This window comes from Rattus norvegicus, chromosome 3 (genome assembly GCF_036323735.1).
Source record: "Rattus norvegicus strain BN/NHsdMcwi chromosome 3, GRCr8, whole genome shotgun sequence".
Lineage (NCBI taxonomy): Eukaryota > Metazoa > Chordata > Mammalia > Rodentia > Muridae > Rattus > Rattus norvegicus.
In genome coordinates, this window is record NC_086021.1 from 136502950 (window position 1) to 136521881 (window position 18932).

Sequence of the window (18932 nt, forward strand, 5' to 3'; positions counted from 1 at the left end):
TCTACACATAAAATAAATCTTTTAAAAAATATGGGGCTGGGGATTTAGCTCAGTGGTAGAGCGCTTACCTAGGAAGCGCAAGGCCCTGGGTTCGGTCCCCAGCTCCGAAAAAAAGAACCAAAAAAAAAATAAATAAATAAAAAATAAAGGCTAGGGTTGGGGATTTAGCTCAGTGGTAGAGCGCTTGCCTAGCAGCGCAAGGCCCTGAGTTCGGTCCCCAGCTCTGAAAAAAAGAAAAAAGAAAAAAAAAGAAAGGCTACATTTCTGATCAACTAAACAGGCACAGTTTTGGTTGTCTTAAAGCAAGCAGGATTTGCTCTCTGGGCAGTTGGCAAACAGGGTTGTTCCTTGACAGAGTTTGTAAGGGAAAGGGGGTTTAATGAGCAAGGAGTCCTAATGAGAGTTTCAAAAGGTACAGCTTCAGCAAACGTAAATTGTGATGAAATTTGAAATACAGCTTAATTTCTTTTATTTTTCTAAATTGTGCAGTCAAGCCCGTTGGTAAGCCACCTGTCTTAAAGGCAGAACCTTTAGCTAAACTTCTTATTTCTATGTAACGCCATTTTCTGAGTCAGCTTGTTAAGAACTCGCATTTAATCAGCATGAACGCTTTTTATCACACTTTCCCCTTCACCATCATGGCTCTACATGCCTAAGCCTCCTCCCTGAGTACCTCGGGTCTGTGTGGTTCTCAGCCATAGCCCTGAACATTTGAAAATGTGGAGACCACTAACTCTCCCAAACTCCCATACTGTCACTTGCATTTACTATAAAGAACCTTTCCTACTCTCTCTGTATATGCCCAAGTCTGTTTTTAAAGTAAAAAGGCTGACAGAGGAAATGGGAAGAAACTAGTCAGGTCATTGTGTTCTGCTAGCTTGGAATATGGCTGGGCGGCCACAAGGAAGGGAGTAAATAAACACCAGAGACACTGTGGTCTGCAGGGTGAGACTTGTCTGGCAGTGTGGCTTCAGGGAGGGGAGGGAATCTCTTCCTCCGCCTCCGCCTCCGCCTCTGCCTCCGTCGACTCCCCCCTCCTCCCCCTCTCCCCCCTCTTCCCCTTCCTCCCCTTCTTCACCCTCCTTCTCCTCCTCTTCTTTTTCTTCCTTTTCTTTCTTCTCCTCCTCTTCCTTCTCCCTTTCTTTTCTTTACTTGTTCTAGCTCTTTCTTCCCTTTCTTAATGAGAGATGCAAGGTCTTTTGAGGAAAAAATAAACAAAGCACAGACCCATCTGGCCAGAAGAAAGGGTTGGATGGAAGCTATCCATGCCTGGTTTCCTTGTGCAAGACACCAGTATCTTCTGTTACACTGCCCTGCATAGGAAGGGGATGAGACAGTCTTTGAAAGAACTCTGTCCTTGAAAACTTGCTTGAGGTTCTTCCTAATTTGAGGTTCCATTCTCTACGCAGTGGGAGACCACCACCGTTTGTCATATTGGAAACCTCTTCCCTGACATATGATCAAGTTGCCTCCTAAACATTTATACTTAGGCACTGCATTAACCTAGTTCAGAGAATTTTTTTTGCAGTGAGCAGCTGTCAGTGCAGTCGCTTGGAAGTGCTAAAGAGCTGAGAGTGACCGTTGGGTGCTTAGTCCTACGTGGGATATTGATGTCAGCTACCTCAAGGCTCAGGGGACATCCAAGAAGAAGGAGAGGAAAAAATGCAAGAGCTGTGGGATTGGGGCCAGGTGGTTGTTGTGAAATGCTGTCTTCTAGACAGAATGTGGCTACTGCACCAATGAAGTGGTGGTTATGTGCGTAAGAGTAAGTCAGTCAACGTTCCAGCTCAGATGGGGAGGGGCTCACAATGTCCCACCCTTACTGAGGAGCTACTGGAGGAGGGGGAGGGGTGTGGCACCAGTAGGTTGCCCATGCTCTGATGGCCCCACAGCAGTGCACACACAAGTAGCACTAACTGGACTCAGAGTGTTGTGTGTGTGTGTGTGTGTGTGTGTTTAGGAGAAGACAAGAAGGTTGGAAGGGGATGTGTTGGAAGAGTGGGAGGGAAAAGGGAGGGTAGGAGGATGATATATATATAGAGAGAGGTGTGTGTGTGTGTGTGAGAGAGAGAGAGAGAGAGAGAGAGAGAGAGAGAGAGAGAGAGTCACTTAGGCAGAGATGCCTTATTGGGGAAGTGCAGATTGAAGGATGACATTCCTCGCTCCTCACCTCAGGCAAACTATTGGGTTCTGGAGCCTGCAAGTTGCTGCCCTGCCTTTGCACAATTTGGTCCAGTTACCATGTAAGCGGTTGGTGTCCCTCCCCCATGTGTGGAAACTTTACCTATAGGATATAGGGACATGAGGTGGGTCAGAATGTAAGCCCCGGGTCTCTGTCTGTCTCTCTGTCTCTCTGCCCCGCCCCCCAAGTCCACCAGACTAAATAGAAATTCCCCACAGGAAATGGTCAAACCCTATCCTGGTTCTCAGAATCGAGCCCATTCTGGCTGTCCTCATTCACAAAGTCAAGATGCTGTACCGTGTCTGCATCAATGGCTTAAGCAAGTGGGGGCTTCTGCTGACTCTGTGGAAAAACAGTAAACTTGCACAACAGCAGCTTCCACTTCTCCAAAGACCTCTGCTGACTCTAGAGATAACGGGAAGTCAGGAAGCCTTCCATGAACATGTCACTAATGTGCAGTGCTCCTCCATTAGATTCTGTTTCCTCGATTTTCAATAAAGACTGCAAAATTACTCTTCTGTTTAGCATTGAGCTTGTCCAATTACTTATTTCACCTACTTAGATGCAATTATTCCTAAAAATCTTAACCCACAGACCACTACTCTAGAATGCCTCAATGTACAGCATATTTTGGTAAAATGGGATTTGAGGGCCTGGAGGTGAGGCTCGGTTGGTAGTGTGCTTGCCTAGGACACACAGGGGATCGTCCATCTCCAGCACTGCATTAAATGAGTGAGGTGGCGCACACTGGCCATCAGAGACTTGGAAGTAGAGGCAGACGGATCAGGGGTTCAAGATCATCCTTGACTGTGTAGAATCTGAGCCCAGCCTGAGTTACCTGAGCCCCTGTTGTTGAAGAATAACTCAGTGATCACAAATGTATTTATGATGTAAATATTATTCAAATAGAATCCTGTTGTATAAAGTGAAAAAAAAAACATGCAGGGGTCATATGGATTCTACATTTAAATATTTTTTTAAAACATTTAAGGGTTATCTTAAATAAGTTTAAGAGTTATTCTTAAACTTAAGAATTAACCTTTCTGGGGTTGGGGATTTAGCTCAGTGGTAGAGCGCTTGCCTAGCAAGCACAAGGCCCTGGGTTCAGTCCCCAGCTCCGGAAAAGAAAAAAAAGAATCAACCTTTCTGCTCCTTAAATATATGATTCTTTTTTAGTTGTTTTGTTCAGAGAACACAATTATAAATCTATCCAAGGAAGTGTTTCCTGGCAGCGTTAGTGATGTGTACAATGAACTCATCTATTCACAGATACAGAGGAGGGAGCCCGGCTCTGAGGTCGGGATCTTACAATGACCGTCTCGACCTTGTTGTCTAGTAGCCAGAGAAGGTAATGGACAAGTTCTTACAGTCTTTTCTTACAGAATATGGCTCAGAACGCTCTACTTTGAGTGGTTTGTTGATTCTATCGGTGGTCACAGCGAAGTGGTCAGCCTGACTTGTAAGTCCTGCTTAAAGACTAAGAAACACTTGGCTACATAAACTTCCCCAAAGCAGGCTCTAAGGCCCTGCCCTGTGTACCTCAGAGGAAAGGCTCATTAGTGGATGTTTGAAAACCATGACAGTTTCACACCACTAGCATTCTGAGCAGGTTGGAGGCAGGCAGGTCACTGCCTAACCCCGAATTTGCTGACAGCTTGTTTTAAGGATCAGTTTCTCCTTCCTAGGCCCAGCTGTCTCTCTAGCTCTCATTCATTCTGTACCTCAGATGTTATCTCTAATGAGCCTCCTTCAAGTTGCTAGTTTTCTCTTCTGACAGTCCCTATCTGATGTTAGGCTCTCTCTCTCTCTCTCTCTCTCTCTCTCTCTCTCTCTGTGTGTGTGTGTGTGTGTGTGTGTGTGTGTGTGTGTGTGTGTGTGTGTGTAAAAGTGCATCTGCATGTGTATGCATGTATGGGTGGTGAGTATCTTTTTTAATTGCTCTCCTCCTTAGTTTTTGAGACAGGGTCTTTTGTTGAGAGTGGGGCTCACCAAGTGACTAGACTGGCTGGCTGGTGAGCCCCAAGCACCTGCTTGCTTCTGCCACCCCAGCACTGAGATTGTAGGCTCATCACAGGCCTGGCTTTTTTTTTTTTAACAGACTCCAGGAATCCAAAATAAGGTCTGATGCTCACACAGGGCATGCTGTATGGACTATGCAGTCTCTGTAGCCCTCTGATGAGGGTTTCATTCCAGTCAGTGTACTTCTGCCGATATGGAACAGCCATATGTTTGCTTGTTTGCTTCTCTGTTGACTAAAACTTCTATTTTACCCATTCCCGTCTTCCAAACTGGGTCAGAGACACAGGGGACATTGGTACCACACTCCCAATGACTTACTTCTTTCTTTTCTTTTGTAAAGTCTATCTGTTTTTCTTTTTCTTTTTTTCGGAGCTGGGGACCGAACCCAGGGCCTTGCACTTGCTAGGCAAGTGCTCTGCCACTGAGCTAAATCCCCAACCCCCTGTTTTTCTTTTTTAATGACTCCTTTTTCTTTATTCGTAGTCTCCATTAGAAGTGTCAGGTGTGGTGGCACATACCTATAATCCCAGCATTGGGAAGGCAGAGACAAGATCGCTTCAGGTTCAAAGCCAGCCTGCTCTACATAAAAATTCCAAGACAGACAGGGCCACCTGGTGAAATCTTGTGTCAAAACATTAATAAAAGAACGTAAAGGTCATTTTCTTTATTTCTCTGAAATTATTTACAAATAGAGGCCTGCTTATAATAAAGCGTTTACCTGATGATGGCCAGGTAGTCCTCCGTAGGGACAGTTGCTACTGACTGCCTTTTCCTCCTGTGTAGGACAGTATCAGTTACTCCTGTGTTTTGTATTTAACTGAATATTTCTTGTCGTATTATTACTAAAATTCTGGGTCTCGCTGTGCCCTTCCTTCAGAGATGGGAATTATTGCTAAGGGTTTTATGTCTTTCATGGGTCATGTTTTTATGGTTTTTTTGATTGGATGATATACTTAAATCCTTGACTTAATGCAAGTTCCATATTTGCTGATGGGTCTGTTTGTGGCTTATTGAGTGTATTTTCCAAGTCCAGAAAGTCTTTGAGTTAGCTCTGTGTTAACCTCTCTCTCTCTCTCTGTCTCTCTCTCTCTCTCTCCCTCTCTTTCTTTTTCTTTTTACAAATGATGCCTAGTTCACTAATTGTAAACAAATTAAAATTTTCTACTCAAAATATAGCAATTGGATTGGGGATATGGCTCTGTTGGTAGTGCTGCTTCCTAGCATGCACAAAACCCTGGGTTCAATCCCCAGAACCAAATAAACCAGATTGGTGGCATATGTCTATAATCCCAGCAGCAGACGCCGAAGCGAGAGGACCAAAAGTTCGAGACCAGCCTCAGCTACTTAGGGAGTCTGTAGTCAGTCTGGGTTATATGAGACCCTGTCTCAAGACAAAACCAAAAACAGCAGAACAAACAAACAAACAAAAAACACAAAATAAGTCCACAGATTATCAGGCTAAATGAAAAAAGGATATGAATCCTGAATATATAAAGAACTCTTACAACTCCACAATAAGAGGACAAATAAATAAACCAGTTTTACATGGAGCAAAGAACTTGAATTCACATTTCTCCCAATCTGTGCAAATGACCAATAAGCAAAAGAAGCCAGCATCATCTGCCATTAGAGAAACGAAAGCCAACACCAGCCCTCACAAACAATTCACACCACTCAAACCCAGGCCATCTAAAAGTCAGGCACCAGCAGTGTTAGGAGCTGGGTATGGTGGTGCGGTCCAGTAATACCAATACTTCTCCACACAGAGGTGGGAGAATCATGAACTGCAGGCTAGCCTGGGCTACACAGTAGGAGCCTATCTAAAAAATAAACAGCCTCCATTCTGAGGGGCTACTTTAACTTCACAGAAGTTCATTGAGTTGTATAGTCTGTGAGCCTGGTCCATTTTGGCGTATGGTGTGTGTGTGTGTGTGTGTGTGTGTGTGTGTGTGTGTGTGTGTGTGTAAATTTTTTAAAATGACGTTTAAAATAAAAGCCATTAAATAAGAACATATACACAAATGTCCATAGCGTTGGCATTCACAAAAGCCAAAGGTAGAAAGAAGAAAAAAGTTCATCGACAGGTGCACGGATATGGGAGGTGGTGGTGCACACCTTTAATCCCAGCACGTGGTCGGCAGAGGCTGGTGGATTTCTGTGAGTTCGAAGCCAGCCTGATATACAGAGTGAGTTCCAGAGCACCCAGGCAGGGCTACACAAAGAAACCCTGTCTTGAAAAAGCAAAACCAAACCAAACAAAAAACAGATGCAGGGATAAACAACATAAGATATACTGGTACAACTGAACACAATTCACTCTTTAAAGGAAGGGATTTTTTTTTTAAGATTTATTTATTTATTATATATAAGTACACTGTCGCTGTCTTCAGACACACCAGAAGAGGGCATCAGATCTCATTACAGATGTTTGTGAGCCACCATGTGGTTGCTGGGATTTGAACTCAGGACCTCTGGAAGAGCAGTCAGCGCTCTTAACCACTGAGCCATCTCTCCAGCCCAAAGGAAGGGAATTTTGATGCTACAGTGTGGGTGAACCATGAAGATGCTGTGTGGAGGAAAATATTATGTAACTTCATGGACTTGGGGCTCCTGGAGTAGTCAGACACAAAGAGGCAGGTGATAAGATGGTGACTGGGCCGGAGAACTGCAATGTCAGTGTTAAATGGGTGCAGAATTCCATCTGGGAAGGAGGAGAAGATTCTGAAAGTGAACAGTGGCAGTGGCTGCCCAAAACTGTGAAAGCCATCGATGTTACTGAACTACGTCCCTGAAAACAACTAACATGGTATCTTTATCTTGTATGTATTTTACCAAAATTAAAAGTATGGACGTTGATCTCAATTAGTCTATAAAAGTTAATTATATCATGTTAGTAACACAAGGAGGAAAATCATGTGATTGTCTCATTAGACATGGAAAAAACTGTACTCTCACTTGGGAAAAAAAGTCCCACAAAACTAGATCCAGATATTCTGATGGAAAGTTCCTTCGACATCAGGAAACGAAACAAAGTTAGTATGCAAGACAGACACTCTCCAGAACCACACCCCTTCGTCCTTTACTCCCTCCACAAGGCAGTATAACACTGCTTACATTTACAACGTACTTGAGATTAAAGACCTCTCAGACAGGGTAAAGGCTCTAGCTGCTGAACCTCGCTGCCTGAGTGAGTTGATCCCAGTGATCCCCATGGTAGGAGAGAACTGACTCGGGAGTGCTGTCTTCTGGCCTCTCCATGTGCATCATGGTATGTGCCTGCTCCCTTAGTAGAAAACTAAGTAACTAAATAGATGTAATCCTTTTAAAGTGTAAGATACTCAAAAGTGTCCGGGAGAAGGTGTGTAGGTTATATGTGAATATTAGGGCAAATGAGTAACCATCCTGTTTGTTTGTTTGTTTGTTTGTTTGTTTGGCATGATCAGAATTCTGAAGGAAAAGGAACAGTGATGATTTCTCCACATGCAGCACTTAGGGTCCCTGCTGAAGAGTCAAAGGGGCTCCTGTGGATTTCAGAAAGTCTCTCTCTATTCCACTCTCTCTTTCCCCTGATTCCTCAGGCACACTCCAGTGCCTTTGCTCACACAGAATTCCCAGCCCCGGCTTCTCAGAGCCTGCCCCTGTCTGGATTCTTCCCTCCTGTTCCACAGCCTGACAATGTCCTTGAGGTAGGAATTATAGGAGGAGCCATAGGGCTTAATCTCTCTTACCCTCCCTCCCCATTGTGTGTGTGTGTGTGTGTGTGTGTGTGTGTGTGTGTGTGTGTGCATGCGTGTGTGTGCGCGCGTGTGCGTACACACTTTGTATTCCTTTGGGAAATTTGTCTTTTATCACCCTAAGTCCAGTATCTTAAAACCAATGGTTTCATACATTTGGCCTGGTTTATCATTGTTTTACATAGGATGTAAACTTAGACCCTATTATTACATCCAGCAAAAATCTCCAATGCAATAACCTTATTGCTATGAAGGGCTAAACGTATATAAACAGGCAGAAGGGTTGCGTGGCTGCTCACATATCCATCTCCAGGCTTTAAAAAGGAAAGGAAACCATCAGTTCAGGCTTGGAGAGACAGTTTGGGGTTTAGAAACACTGGCTGTTCTTCTAGAGCACCCAGGCTTGCTCCCAGTACCCACATGACACTTATAACTCCAGTTCCAAGGAATCTGATGCCCTTCGCTGGCCTCTGTGCAGACACTGCAAACATGTCTGCAAAGAAAACATCTATATCCATAAAAATAAAATAACAATAATAAAAAATTTAAAAATTAATTCATAGCTCATCTTATTTTATCGTTGTCCATTCCCTTCTATCTTTTTTGTATTGTTTTGAAGCAACTCCCAAACACCATGTGAGTTCGTCTGCAAGAGTTGCAGGGTGAGTTTCTTCAGGGGTCCTTGTAGAGTTCTTCCTGGCCTTTCTATCCTGCATGTCTGAATTGACGTCCAGCTGTGATGTTCTCTATTTCTTTGCTTTCCTCAAACTTTGGAAAAGCTATTCTGCCTTTCTCGTGGGACTTAAACTGCCCTCCCAGGGACAGCCATACTCCAAGGGTAAACTGAGGTAAGCACCTCTGCTCCTTGACCCTTGATGAGGTTATGTTTGGACACAGCCATCATAAGTAGAAAGCATCTCAAATCGAACATGCATATCTGTAACCTGAAACTGGAATGAGAGGCTATTCAAATATGTCACACTAGCTGGCCACGGTGGCACATGTGTGTTATCCCATGAGAGTCATTTATGAGGCAATATGGCGCACACCTTTAGTCTCAGCACTTGGGAGGCAGAGGCAGGTGGATCTCTGTGAGGAGGCCAGCCTGGTCTACAGAGCAAGTTCCAGGACAACTAACAGTCCACAACTCCTCAGGAAGGGCTAGGGCACCATGGGCATCTCCTCTACCCATAATAGATGTTGAAGGGCTCAATCTGAGAGGACTAATTGGGAAGAAAGTGAAGTTTAGAGGGAAAGGAAGGGAGACACCAGCGGGTAACGGGGTAAAAACAATCACAATACATTACCTATGTGTATGCAATGGTAATCTTTTTCATTTCATTCTATGGAAGGAGATAAAATTGTTTGTACTATAAGGTGGGGTTGGGGGCAGGTATAGTGGTACAGTCCTGTGATTTTAGCACCTAGGAGGAGGAAACAGGAGGGTTGTGAGTTCAAGGACTGGCGTATATAGTGAGTCGCTATCTCAATTGAGAAAGACGAATGTTGGCACATCAGCCTACAGAGCTGTCCGCTTGGTGTCTCAGGACACGGCAGAGCTTCCACTTTGCTTGCTGACTTCAGGCTACCCAGGGCCACCAGAAAGCACCACATCACACATCTCCAGCCATGGCAAGATCAAATCTAAGAACAGTCTGTACTGGGTGTGTGCTACTCTTGCAGTACCATGAAGCTGAAAAACTGTAAGTCTGACTACCATAAGCCATCTTCTATACATTTGATCAGCTTCCTGGTGAGGGACCGGGACGCGCTCACACACTTTTCCAAAGTCTCTCCGAGATTACAAGCCATTTGCCACCATGGTAGCTGACTGGATAATAATGCTGTCTTTCTTGTCCACATTCCATTCACTGTCATATTTACTCACTCTCTGGATTGATTTGTTAAGATTAGCGAAAGAAAGCGCCAGAAGGCTGAGAGGCTTAGACAGCAGCAATGAGCGCCTCACAGTTGTGGGGTCAGAAAGTCCAAGATTAAGTTGTTGACACAGTTAGATTCTTCTGACTGCGTCTATCGAGGGCTTGTTGCAGCTCCTCTGGTTTACAATGTCCTCCCTGGGGCCAGGAATGTGTCTGAGGTTCCTCCAGGGCTGGGGATATCAGTCATACTGGATAAGGGCCCACCCTGAAGACCTCATCTCACTTTATCTCTTTCTCCATTCACATTTGATCAACTGGAGATTAGAACCCGTAACACATGAACTTCAGGGCGCAGTATCTGCCCCAGAACACTAACTTATTGCCATTTATGAACCTTCCCTGATGAACTGGAGTTCTTACTCCAGAGACTGCTTCTAAGCATCTAAATTAAATTAGTCTCTAAAATATAAGGATTTTTAAAATGGTTATAGGCTTTTAAAATTAAATATATATTTTACATTTATTTTGTGTATGAGCATTTGGTCTGTATGTATGTTTGTGGACCACATGGATGCCTGGTGCCCAGAGAGGTCAGAAGAGGGCAACAGACGCCCTGGAACTGAAGCTGAAGAAGGTTGTGAGCTGCCATGTGGATACTGGGATAGAACCCAGGTCCCCTGCAAGAGCAGCCAGTGTTCTTACCACACTGAGCCATGTCTCCAGACTCTTTTCTTTCTACACCCTAGGATGTGCCTAGTTTCCCCTGTTCGATTAGCTCTTTTTGTAGTTCTGGGGACTGAACCAGGGCCACTGATGGCTCTTTACTGTGTTAGCTTTTAGTGAGCTTACCCAGGCAGAGTGCTGTGGATGAAGATCACAAATACAGCCTAGCTAACCCAGGGAAGCAATGTTAGTACCACTCTTCCTTGGAAACAAAATTACCCTAGAATAAGAAACATCTAATTAAAAAAGTAATTACTCTTAAAATTTTAATTACATTTTATTTATGTATTGAGTAGGAAATATGTGGGGGCTAAAGAACAATATAACAGGGGGCTGGTGAGATGGCTCAGCGGTTAAAAGCACTGACTGTTCTTCCAGAGGTGCTGAGTTCAATTCCCAGCAACCACACGGTGGCCCACAACCCTCTGTAATGGGATCTGATGCCCTCTTCTGGTGTGTCTGAAGACAGCTGCAGTGTACTCATATAAATAAAATAAATAAATCTTTAAAAAAAAAAAAGGGTTGGGGATTTAGCTCAGTGGTAGAGCGCTTGCCTGGGAAGCGCAAGGCCCTGGGTTTGGTCCCCAGCTCCGAAAAAAAGAACCAAAAAAAAAAAAAAAAGAACAATATAACAGAGTCTGTTCCTGGGACCTTATGGGACCTTACAGAACTCAGGTAGTCAGGCTTAGCAGCAAGTGCCTTTAACCTCAGGACCATCTCAATATTCCATTTGCTCTTCATTAAGGTAAACGTCCCTGTTTACTCTATTACTTGGAAATCGATACCTCTGTGAGATACTTAATGAGCAGTAAGATACAGTTTTGAGTTGATTATTGGTTTAATGGTCTCCATTAAAGGCACTTCTTGTCCTGTGGAATGTTGCTAGCAGGGGAAGGTATTTGGGAGCTATTAGAACTCTCTAGAGATCCATTCCTCTCGATTTTACCGAACTTAAACGTGCTTGAAAAATAGTTAATTATTTAAAAGTAAATTAGAGGTATGAACAGCAACTCCTATTGAAGTTAGGGGTAATATAATCGGGACTAAAAAGACATTCAGGAAAGATTCAAATTCATATAAAACATCAATTTACTAGTGCCACCTACTGGTAAGACCTCACTATTGCTCTTGAAACAAATTTTCCCCCTGTAGAGAGCATTTCGATGTTGACAAGTGTTTTGTTTTGCTTTTAGACAAGTCTTGTGCAGCTCCCACTGGCCTTACGCTTGCTATGTAGCTTGGGCTGTCTTTGAATTCCCACGATCCTCCTACCTCCACCTCCCAAGTACTGGGATCTTAATTTCTGCAAAGTTGTAGTTAGAGTGCCCCATTATCCCTCGAGCCTTGCTCTGCAAGCTGACCTTTCAGCTGCGTAGTAGCCAGGTCTTTAACTTCTAGTGTCCCTGAAGGCCCTCCCTCTTTTTCTTCCCCCTCCTCTCTGCCGTCCGTTTCCCCGCCTCCACCTTCCCACATTCAACCTTCCCTTCGAATCGGCTTCTAGTTCCGCCCAGGTCCGGCCCTTTCAATCTTGTTGCAACCCCGCCTCCACACTTCGGCTCCGCCTTCCCTCCTCCCGGGAAGGCCCGCCTCCCTGCCACGCCCCTCACCATAGCCCCTCCCGAATTAATGTGTTGGCTCCGCCTCCACATCCCGGCTTCACCTCCTCAGCCCCGCCCCCGGCCCCGCCTCCTCCTTGGCCCTGCGGGTTTTTCTCCCTACTCTCATCCGTACCCCTCCATTCTTCCTCCGGTCCTTCCAGGCCTGGCCCTGAAACCCACCTCCAGGTTCGACCCCACTTCCTCTAACAGCGCCTACCCGCGTCAGCCCAAGATCCCCCTTCGCACTCCGGCCCAAGCTCTATTTTTTCCCTCGTAGGCCTGCCCCTTCAGGGGCGGAGCTGCGCCAGGTGCGGCCCCGGGGCGTGGCCGAGTTCCGGGAGCGCAGGTGCGGCTTCCGTGTCAAGATGGCTGCCGCCTGTCGGTCTATGGCTTCCCTCCTTCCCGGCCTCCTCTGCCGCCTACCCGCTGGGGCCCAGATGCTGCGCGTTGCCCTGTGTCTCCTGTGCTGGGTCCCGGCGGCTGTGGATGCAGTCCCTGAGCTCGGGCTTTGGACGAGGACGGTCAATGACGTAAGTGCTCTGTAGGGATTGAGGCGTGGCGCTTCTCAGGCTCTCAGGGCCCGGGCAGGATAGTTTCGCCCGCGGACCCGTCTGGCCTTGGGCTTGATAGCTACTGCTCTATCCTTTGACATGCTTCTTGAGCCTTTTGTCTAGATTGGGCTCTGGAAAAGGAGCGTCCCCTTCTCTGCCTGATGTAGGCTTCAGGAAAGAACGGTCCCAGTTTGTGCTTAGGACAGCTTCCCTTCCTAAACGTTCTTGCAGCTCGTTCGTGAGGCTCTCCACCCGTCCTGACGTGGTGTGTCTAGATCTTGCTTTTATTTATTCAGTTCAGAGCCACCAATCTCTGCATTCCCAGCGGCGTCGTTGGGGCTGAACACTTTGGCTAGGTTTGGCTACGGGGACCACATCCTTAAGGCCACAAGGTTTGTCTAGCCTTTCTGTTAGAGCATAAATTGAATATGCTCCACAGAAGTGCGTAAAGTCACCTCGCCTTTCTTTTTCTTGTGTTTCTGTACATTCCTTAGTGCTCTTATTACATTTCGGGATTTCTGTGTGTGTATGTGGAGCGGGGTGTTTGTTTAGGAGTGTTTAAAGGGTGAGTCTGGAGGCATGGGTAGATGAAAACTTCCTTAACTGGGCAGACCATTAGAGAACTTGACGTCCTATGTGGTTAAGAGATGATGTGGGAAGAATGCAGAGACCAAATTATGGAAAGTCTTACAAAAGAGACAGGATATCAGGAAGCAGCATTGTCTTGAGCATCTCTAGAGTCAGATGACTCACCCAGATCTGCTTGGGGTGTGTTGAAACAACGTCCAAATTCTGAAGATGACATTTATGTTTATATTCCTTCAACCAAAAGTAGTATCAGAAGGTGCACACACTTCCAAAACTACAGAGGATCAAATGTAGGCTCAGTATATCCATTTATTTTTAAGATTTTTCTGAGTAGGTGCCCTGTATTTTTTGAGATTGTGTGCTTTGTTCAGGCTGAGTTTATTTCCTGTGTCGTTCAGGCTGGTAGTGTCAGTGAGCCTAGTTTGCAAGAAGCAGGATTATTTTTTTTTCTTATATTAAGTTGTCAGAATTTAGCTTTTAGAACAGAGAGAATGAGACTTATCGTTGTGTACTTATCCTGATAGGGCCTGCCCATCTCTATTACTGAATTTCTCATCAATAAAAAGCAATAAAAAAATGCTTTATGGTTTCCTGCTGCTTCTGTAGTAAATGCATTAAGCCAGTTTCCAAACTCGGAATAAGAACATTGCAAGTGAATCAGCTACACGACAGCTGTTAACTCTGCTTGAGCATGTATAAAAAGATCTTCGTCAAGCATGCTTTGGACAGTAAGAATTGCACTGGGAAAATCGGCAGGTTCTTTTGACAATCGGAGAAGTGTGTTTTTTGACTGTCCTGTGCTTTAGTCAGGCTGAGTTTATTTCCTGTGTAGCTCAGATCAGTAGTGTCAGTGAGCCTTTCCTTGCAAAAAGCAGACTGATTATTTTCTTCTTAGAATAAGTTGTCACAATTTAGCTTGTAGAACAGGGAGAACAAGACTTTAATTTATTTTTATGAATTCATCAAAAGTGAAAAAAAGATTCTTTTAGCTATAAAAATTAGCAAGTAGTTTGAGCATCGCCGTATGCCATTTGCTAGATTGGTCATTCCTCTTGCAAAGGTGAATTTTAGATACAATGCTTTCTCTCAAGGTGTTCACACAATATTGAGGACAGTTCATTTATGAGTAGATACTTATGTATACCATATAGCATGCTTGGGTTATTATTATTCAAGTGCTGATGGAGCCAGCCTAAGTCTGATTTGTGGAGATGTGTAGCTAGTCTGAAAAGATAAATAGGTATTTTCTTTGTGAAAGTGGAACAGTAGCAGTGGAACAAACCTTGGTGGGTTTGTTGAATGAAGTTCTGGAAGGTGGGTACTAAGGTCACTATAGGTCTCCTTCACTAGACTTCAATCTTAAATTCCAGGACTTATAGGACTGAGACAGATCATGTCAGAAGTGAGCTGAGCTCGAACAGCATGTCTCTCTTGAAATTGGTACCTGTTATGTGACTTTCCCTCTGAGACCATTTCTAATAGCACAGTGACAGATAAAAGTACTCAGTCCATGGAAGTCCAGCTTAGTGAACCAATGAGTACATTAGGGTTACTTTTAAGAACATGGGTGTCCCTGACATGGGTAAGAACCAAAAGCTATGTCACTGTCATTCTACCAATAACTTGCAGCAGCTACTCCAATACAGCACTTGTTGTCTTCATTTGTAACTTCAGGGACGACCCTGGTTAGCCTTGTAAGCTTCCTGAGCCTTAGGCGTCCCTCTTCCTCAGAAAGGAAAATTTAAAGCCAGCTATTATAAAGCAACTGCCATCTGGCTTCGGGGAAGGAAACACTGTGGTTCCTAGGCACAGAATTGCCAAGTCTCTTTTTAAGAGACGCTGGAAGCAAACCGTTTATTATGTCACCTAACTCAGAATTTTTGATTTTGATTTTTTTTCTTTTATAATGCTCGTCAAGGCTTTTGGGGTTTGCGTGGACCTTGGGGTCATCAGTAATTAATTTTAGGTGTAAACAGCTGAGAGCCATTACAGGGGTTTGGGCAGAACTGCCAATTATTCTGGCTGCCATTCAAGGGTAGATTGAAGGCTCAGGTCTGGAGGCAGAAGAACAGTTATAGCGTTGAGGTCAGAGCAGAAGTGTTGAGGGCCTGCACCCCAACCATGTTGGTAGGTGTGGAGAGAGCTAAGGTGGGAAGCATGAGCAAGTAACTAGGTATATGCTGGGGGTTGGGATGGAAATGAAGCTTGACTGACTGGAGGACTTCATCTTCACAGCAGACAGCATAGGACTTGGTGCAACGAGGAGTGCGCCTGCTACTGTAGTTAGTGTGGTGTGCCGGTTCACCATATCCATGGGTATGGATGTGGAGATGAGAGGAGGGATCTGAGCTGCTGACTTTATATTTTGGAAACTGCTGGGAAGGGGAAAGAGGTGTCTGTCCTGTCTGCTCGGTAATTCCTAACTACTCTTTCATTTAGCATGGTTCCTTCCTGCAGGATTTTTATTCTGTTCATCTTTAATCATGGTTAATGTTGTGAAATACAGTGGTGGCTAGAGACTGCATAAAGGAGGTTTGGGGTCACTGGGGAGCACACCCAGGGCCTTTTGTAGGCTAAACAGACTCTGTGAGCTATACACTCCAGCCAGGGAGGAGATTTTTGAACTTGTTCTTGTGGTAAGGAGGAGCTAAGTAGGCAAAGGAAAAACAAGACAGGTATTAGCAGCTTTTAGATTGACCACTATGGTCCTAGCAGCAAGAGTTTTCCAGAAGTGAAGCATTGCTGGAGAGGTGAGCAGGCTGTGTGTGGGGTCTCTAGGATGTTGTAAGTAAACAAAGTCATTTTGGAGAGAGATGCTATTTATTGAAAGTACTTTGACTTTGATACGAAGAGAACAGCATGTAAACGTGCCATTTGTGTTATGTATGGCCAAGCAGCACTAACCATAATGGACAAACCCCTTCTGCCTTGTGTATCACCACACCCCAACTGAGACTCCTTGAGGCCTTTCTATTTCTGACAAAGTTCACTATGTGACTCAGGCTGCCCTTGAATTCATGATCCTTAAAAGCAGGGCCACTCCTTCTGATCCTCACATCAACTAGGGAATAGACACAGTGATAAGATTTTAAGCCAGAGATGTGATCAATTTTATATTTTAGAGATTTTTATTTTTAATTTTTCTATAGGGGTAGGAAGAATGTGCACATGAATGCAGGTACCTGTAGAGGTCAGAAGTGGGCATCATCTTCCCGGGAGCTGGAGCTATGGGTACTGGGATCTGAACTCAGGCTGTCTACAAGAGCAGTAGGGCTTCTTCACCACCCAGACATCTCTCTAGCCCAAGTTTTATGTTTTAAAATGTCTTGGCTCAAAGACTAAATATGGGGCTTTAAAATAAAATCATCTGCTCAGATAGTATCATAAGGACTAGAGTGCTACATTTAGAAGATAAAACTATGGTTAAAAAATAGAGAAAGTTTTAACTAAGATTTTTCTATATTTGTTCTTCACTTTAGAAATCAGGACCTTTGATATTCAGGAAAACTATGTTTAACTCTACTGATATCAGATTTTCTGGTAAGTATATTAATATTCAATTCTGATATATTATAAATAAATATATTAATTTAAACATGTAAGATATGTTAAGCTGAATGTATTTTTTTAAACTGGTGCTAATATTTTAGAATTTTATTTCATTTAAGACTTAGTTTGCAAAAATACATCTTTTTTTTTTTTTTTCTCTCAGCCTTCTCTGTGGGCTTGATTTGCCATCCTTTAAGATGATACTCAATAATCCTTGCCTTCTGGTGCTCATCATCCAACACGTTCTACAGAGTTGCTCTTAAACACCTAAGGCTATGTTATAAAAAGATCCTCCGTTCGGTCCCCAGCTCCGAAAAATAGAACCAAAAAAAAAAAAAAAAAAAAAGATCCTCCGGCTTCTCTGGCCTTTCCCTGATCTTGCTCTGGGGAAACCAGCTGTCCTGGCACAGTTCACTCCAATAAGAGCTTTCTCTGACCGTAGACCTAACCCTTTTCAGTCCTAGTCACACCAACCAGAACTTTAAGCGCTTGGTAGTGCTTTCTGGTATTCCAACTAAAGGTCAGACTGCTTGGTCTGTTGTAACTGTATCCAGGCAATCATCCTCGGTCTGGGCTCACACTTAGGTGAGGTTCGGTGCATCTCTCTGCTCTCCTCTTCACTTTTTTCACTGCCTTTTTTCAGGTAACATGCCTTTGCCCTAGATCATGTCCTAGTGCCCCTTGACACACACCCTGTTCTCTTAGGCTTCTAAAAGCGCCCAGTTGTTAATGCCCCACAAAGAGGAATTGTTCTTGATAGCTGCTGTGTCCTTTCATGGTACACAGCAGAGGACTCATTCAGCATGTTTGGATGAGTGAGTTAATGAGAGAGCCATGGCTTAACAAGCCAGCATGCTTAGCTGATTCCAACCTTGGACCTAGATTTGAAAAGTGTTGTAGCAAGTTTGGGTAGCTGTTAAAATTTAATGAATTTATCTCATTTTGCAGTGATTTAGAGAAATGAGATAATGTTTTACTCATGTTACTATTAAAACAGTCAGTTTCAGACTGAATTCTTGAAGCCTCAAGTTTCTACTAGACTGTAACTAACGTACAATAAAACTCTTTGTCTGGTCAGTGAAGTCGTTCAGTTGCTCTGGACCTGTGAAGTTTACCATAGAGTGGCATTTGAAGTATCACACCTGTCACAATGAGTACCCTGAGCTGGAGGAGGTAAGTGGGAACAAGTGTCTACAAAGCTGTGGAGGAAAATGGTAAATACAGAGACTCAATAGCACACCAGGTGAGTAGACTAGAAGTGGGGCATTTAAAAATGCTCTAAACTGACTTGGGACTTAAGACAATAAATGAAAGTGTGTGCTTCTTGACAAAACTGTAAACTTTGCAATCTCCTTGTGAAGGATCTTCTAAAAAATGTTAGTAATGTTTAAATCAGGCTTGTGGGAGCCTCTGGTAAAGGGCTTTGACAAGTCATCTTAATTTGAGAAGGAAATTGAGATTTCACATCATTCAAACTGAGTTGCTGGGAACCCAGAACCTTAGGAGGATGAGTAGATTTCATGAGTTCTAGTCAGTCTCCAAGGAGGGAAGAGTGGAGACCTCTGAGGAAGGGGAGAGAGGAAGAAAAAGGCTGTGCCAACAATGGATGTGAGGGCTCCTTGTGGCTTCTGGCAAGGAGCTCTTTGCCGAGTCTCACGATTGCTGAGAAAGCCTCTCCATCCCGTGCTTGACTCCATCCTGAGTAATGATGGCTTTCCACTGTATAAGTACTGGCTTTCCATTTAGAGCAGATGTCTGCTGCTTCATGATCAGATTCCAAGTAGGTACTGACTGCAAGCAGGCATCCCACACAATACTGACTCGTCCTTTGCTGTTGTTAACTTAAACAACTGATAAAGGAAGTATTTGTTGATCTCTCCACGGTAGTTAACTGTGGTTTTTGGTATGTGAACAGTATTTTTACGGTTATGTAAATGTCCTGTTTTTTCATCAAATATTCATCCATTTTCGCCTTTTGTGAGTTTTGCGTTATGAATTAATTGTTATAATAACTGCAAAATGATGATTTTATTATTTTCAGTTTTTTATATTTCTTAGCATTTTCCTTTGTGAATGAGCTGCCCTGTTTCTTCTATCTTTTCTATAAT

At 43.9% G+C, this 18932-nt stretch overlaps 1 protein-coding gene across 4 annotated transcripts in view; it reads left to right on the plus strand.

Moving 5' to 3' along the window:
- Nucleotides 1-12205: 12205 nt before the first annotated feature.
- The window catches only part of Tmem87b (transmembrane protein 87B), a 35490-nt gene continuing 28763 nt past the window's right edge, over nt 12206-18932 (plus strand). For 2 of the 4 annotated variants that reach the window (XR_010064665.1, XM_039105464.2), the window contains exons 1-4: nt 12206-12322; nt 12414-12666; nt 16755-16815; nt 17903-17997. Coding sequence is in view for 3 of the 4 variants with exons in the window: in XM_039105464.2 (XP_038961392.1) it covers nt 12502-12666; nt 16755-16815; nt 17903-17997 (321 nt within the window). In the remaining variant the exon portion in view is untranslated. Of the gene's footprint in view, nt 12323-12413; nt 12667-16754; nt 16816-17902; nt 17998-18932 lie in introns of those variants that run through there. The other 2 variants (XM_063284164.1, NM_001191854.1) reach the window with 2 other exon arrangements.